General features: G+C 54.7%; 1 protein-coding gene across 1 annotated transcript; it reads left to right on the forward strand.

The window, feature by feature from the left end:
* The first annotated feature begins 993 nt into the window (after positions 1-993).
* On the forward strand, positions 994-4,200 carry FOXB1 (forkhead box B1). The gene is made up of 2 exons (XM_065076138.1): positions 994-1,291; positions 1,682-4,200. Exon 2 carries the CDS (start codon positions 1,706-1,708, stop codon positions 2,666-2,668), a length of 963 nt encoding a protein of 320 aa, XP_064932210.1. The 5' UTR covers positions 994-1,291; positions 1,682-1,705; the 3' UTR covers positions 2,669-4,200.
* The last annotated feature ends 255 nt before the right edge of the window (positions 4,201-4,455 follow it).

The raw sequence follows: 4,455 nt of genomic DNA on the forward strand, positions 1-4,455 counted from the left end.
GTTCCAGGATCGGGCCTTCGTTCCCGGGGCGGCGACAGCACAGTGGGGCCGAGAGAGCCGCAGCTCGGGTGTTGCACATCCTACCTGCTCCCACACGCACAAATGCGCACCGAGAAGCGTACGGGCACACGAACAGCCTGAGACACATCACGCAAATCCCGCGGAAGGCACCAGGTTTACGATATTTAGCACGGTAATCGGTGACAGGGACCGGTTACCCCAGAGCAGCTCTGCGGGATCCCCCCGGCCCCAGGAGCAGGATAGCGGCGCAGAGGGCAGCTCTGCACCGAGCACACCGGGGTTGTGCCCCGGCCGCGGATCAGAAGCCCGGCCGCTGCGATATATTTTAAGACGACTCCCACGGCTTTGCACCAACAAGTCCGCGGAACTAGAGCAACGGTGCTGCCTGAGATGAGGGGGGAAGGAAACTTCCCGGGGCAGTTACGGAGGAGCCCCGATCTTTTCTGTTCTCGAAAGAAGCCTTCGCTCTGGGAGAGCGGATTTGGCAAAGAGAAAGTCTCTCGTTACAGGGAAAAAGGCTCGCCTTAAGTTAGCCAACAATACAAATCAGATAACAATGCAGAACAAACAGAATACCACAGCCAAGCAATTTCCATGTCAAACATCCCACTGCTCAGTACCTCCATTTGTAAGTGTGAATTGCAGACTAAGCTTCCTGCAAAGTCCACAGAGAGGTTAGTGCATACCTTCCCCCACCCCCAGCCACCGGGTACCATCGCACTGCAATTCCGCTGGCGGAGCCTTTTCACCCCTCGCCTTGTCTTCAAATGGAAATGATTCCCATTGGCTCAAGGTGTCCATGTAAATAGGTGTAAATGAAACCAGATTATGCCTTTCTCTCCAGCCCCCTCCTCCCCGTTCCCCTCCCCCTGCTCCCAAGGCGATTGTCATATGATAGCAAAGAAGTGGCACATTAATGAAGCGCCTCTACAGGGGTCTTTTCTGCTCATGTCACCACATAAAACTATCAGATGGTTAGAGGAAGGACATGGAGGCAACTACTTAGCTCATCGCGGCTGCAGAGCAGCAAACAAGCCTCTGCTACAGTCCATCTGCCGGTGGTGTAAAAGAAGCTGATTCAGCCCGCGGAGAAGGGAGGGGTGTACAAGAGGATTCCCAAAACCAAGCCAGCTCGCTGCCTCCTCGGGACTAAACCGGAGCAGAGTGGCCGGGAAAGGAACAAGAGACACATCGGCGGAGCGGGGTGGGAAAGAGCCCGGACTTCCAGCTGCGTCCCGGATGCGGACTGTCAACTTCCAGCAACTTTAAGGTGGGCATCTGCAGGGCTGGAAGGGAGTGGGGTGGGAGACGACGGGAGGGGGTCCCCTTCTCCTCCTCGCCGAGACCAGAAGGCACATCTACCGCTAGAGTAACTTTGCGGGAGCGGGCTGCTGCGGGGAGGCCAGGCTGAGCGAGGCCGGAGCTGGGAGAAAGGCACATCACTTTTCCCCCACACTCGGCACAGAGCTCAGGGCTGTTCACCCCTGCCCCCATCCCACCCCCCGAGGGCGGAGGTCCGCCGTTCCTCTTCCCCGTGCCCTTCTCTCTCCAGCCTAGCTCCACACCCACCTGCTGCCCCGACCGGGTGTTGGTGCAAATCCTCTCGGACTCACCCCTCTCCCCCACCCCCGACCCCCTCCTTGTCGCTGCCCATCTGCAGATCTCTGCGGGTCCTCTAGCGAAGATGCCTCGCCCGGGCAGAAACACTTACAGTGATCAGAAGCCTCCCTACTCCTACATCTCGCTGACCGCCATGGCGATCCAGAGCTCCCCGGAGAAGATGCTGCCCCTGAGCGAGATCTACAAGTTCATCATGGACCGCTTCCCCTACTACAGGGAGAACACGCAGCGCTGGCAGAACTCCCTCCGCCACAACCTCTCCTTCAACGACTGCTTCATCAAGATACCGCGGCGCCCCGACCAGCCGGGCAAGGGCAGCTTCTGGGCGCTGCACCCCAGCTGCGGGGACATGTTTGAGAACGGCAGCTTCCTGCGTCGCCGCAAGCGCTTCAAGGTGGTCAAGTCGGACCACCTGGCCCCCAGCAAGCCGGCGGACGCGGCGCAGTACCTGCAGCAGCAGGCGAAGCTGCGGCTCAGCGCCCTGGCGGCCACCGGCACCCACCTGCCCCAGATGTCCACGTACAACCTCGGTGTGTCCCAGCCCTCCAGCTTCAAGCACCCCTTCGCCATCGAGAACATCATCGCCAGAGAGTACAAGATGCCCGGGGGCCTCGCCTTTTCCACGATGCAGCCCATGCCGGCCGCCTACCCCCTCCCCAACCAGTTGACTACGGTGGGCAGCTCCATTGGCACAGGCTGGCCCCACATGTACAGCTCCGGCATGATCGACACCGCCACCCCCATCTCCATGGCCAGCAGCGAGTACGGCGCCTACGGCGTGCCCATTAAGCCGCTCTGTCACGGGGGGCAGACTTTGCCGGCCATCCCCGTCCCCATCAAACCTACCCCCGCCGCGGTGCCGGCCCTGCCCGCCCTGCCCGCACCCATCCCCACCATCCTCTCGAACTCGCCTCCCTCCCTCAGCCCCACGTCCTCGCAGACGGCTACCAGCCAAAGCAGCCCGGCCACTCCCAGCGAGACTCTCACCAGCCCGGCGCCCGCCCTGCACTCCGTGGCGGTGCACTGACCCGGGCCACCCGCACGGACTCCGTCGCCGTCCCCTTTCTCCCAAAGTTTCCTTGGAGCTCCCCTCCTTCCCTTCTCTCCCTCCTTCCGCGCCTTTCTTCCCTCCTTTCTTTTCCTCGAAAGCAGAGACAGCTTCTCGCGGGAAACAGAGGTTTGCCGTTCGCGGGAGCTGCCTTTCTGCTTCGGCCCTTCAGCCGTGCCCTCCTTGGCCTCTCGGCTTCCTTCCTAGTTCCAAACTTTGTTTTCTGCTCTTCTGAGGCAAACAGAACCGACCCGGCCCGCCCCCCCTCCCCGCCCGGTAGGACATCACTAGTTTTCCAAAAGTATTTTCAGGCGTCTTCGATTTGCCAGAGACAGGCAAGCCTGGCCCGGTGATGCCTCTTTCTCTTCCTTTGTCTGGGGAAGAGCAGGGGTTTATATAGGACCGATCTTTAAAACCGTAAACAGTGTGAAACGGCTGCAGTCTCACTGCATGAGAGGAGCGACGTTTCCAGCCTCCAAGCAGCAAACGCTTGGATCTTGGAAACGCCGGACAGAGCGCGTGTCCTTTGTGTGGTTGCATGTCTCGTTGTTGCGCAAGAGGCAGGATTCCCGCGGGGAAGGCTGCGGGACCTCCAGGCTCAGTCGATTCCACGCAGGAGCGATGCCGGGGCCGGCAGGGCCCGGGGGCGGCCCTGCCGGCTGAGGCTGCGGCCGGGGGCGCCGGGCAGTGCGGGAGCAGGATGCCGTGACACGCACAGGCACCCGGTCACTCACTCCACACCTATCTTGTTTACAAAGCGCCTGTTTTAATGTAAATATTGGACTTGTATCTGTACTGTTATTCAGATGAGGCCCCCTTTGCAGCACCTGTTGTAACGTGGATGTTCACTGTAGTTTTCAGGTGGAAGAGAAAGATAAGTTGATTTGTCTGTTAACTTCTGATTAACCTGTAGGTTTGCAGAGCTGAGGGTTTATTTGTTTTTAATTTTCGTAGCTATTTATTTCATAGCTTAAAAACAAACAATAATAATAAAAATAAAAAACCTGTTACCAAGCACACAACCCGACATAGCTTAAGAAAAGTTGCTGAAGTCACTGGTAAAACGTGGAAAAGTAACACGACAGCAGGTACAAACTGGAGGTCATCCTGATTTCTGCTGGAGCTTTGCAGGCAAAAGAGGGGGCTAGGGAACCTGTAAATGCTTGTGCATAGGAATGATTTAAAAACGTGTAAAACGCACTTTTGTTTGATATATCCTTTCTAGATTTAGGTAGTTTGCTGGAAACTGAACTGTTTTTCTGTTGTGAACTGCTTAAGTTAAGAAAAACAAACAAACCAACCACAAACGGCATTAATGTCTATTGAAGCTGTAAAGACGTTTCTTTTAAACTTTTTTCTTTTTCCCCTGTACAGAATAAGCATGGCATTTTAAATATTGGTGTTCTTGTTCCCAGCATGTATGGTTTAAGACAAAGGTTAAAAAAGTGTTTACGTTAAATTATGAATCTAGTCGTCCAAATAATATTTTCTCATTAAAATACGTAAATGCAGATTTAGTTTCTTGTCTTTTTAAAGAGTTTACACAAGAAAAGTAAAAGCATTCATTTATGAAAAATAAATTATGTTATTGCAATATTTAGAAAATCTAAACAGCCTTTTCACGGGAGGTTACTATAAATATGGCTATTAACATACCATAACATGTTCGATAAAATGATAATTATTGCCGGTTTACCGAAGAGGTAACATACATAAACGTGCTCTCTTTTATATCTATACATATATACATATGCCTACACACACAT

Source organism: Columba livia, chromosome 11, assembly GCF_036013475.1.
Source record: "Columba livia isolate bColLiv1 breed racing homer chromosome 11, bColLiv1.pat.W.v2, whole genome shotgun sequence".
Lineage (NCBI taxonomy): Eukaryota > Metazoa > Chordata > Aves > Columbiformes > Columbidae > Columba > Columba livia.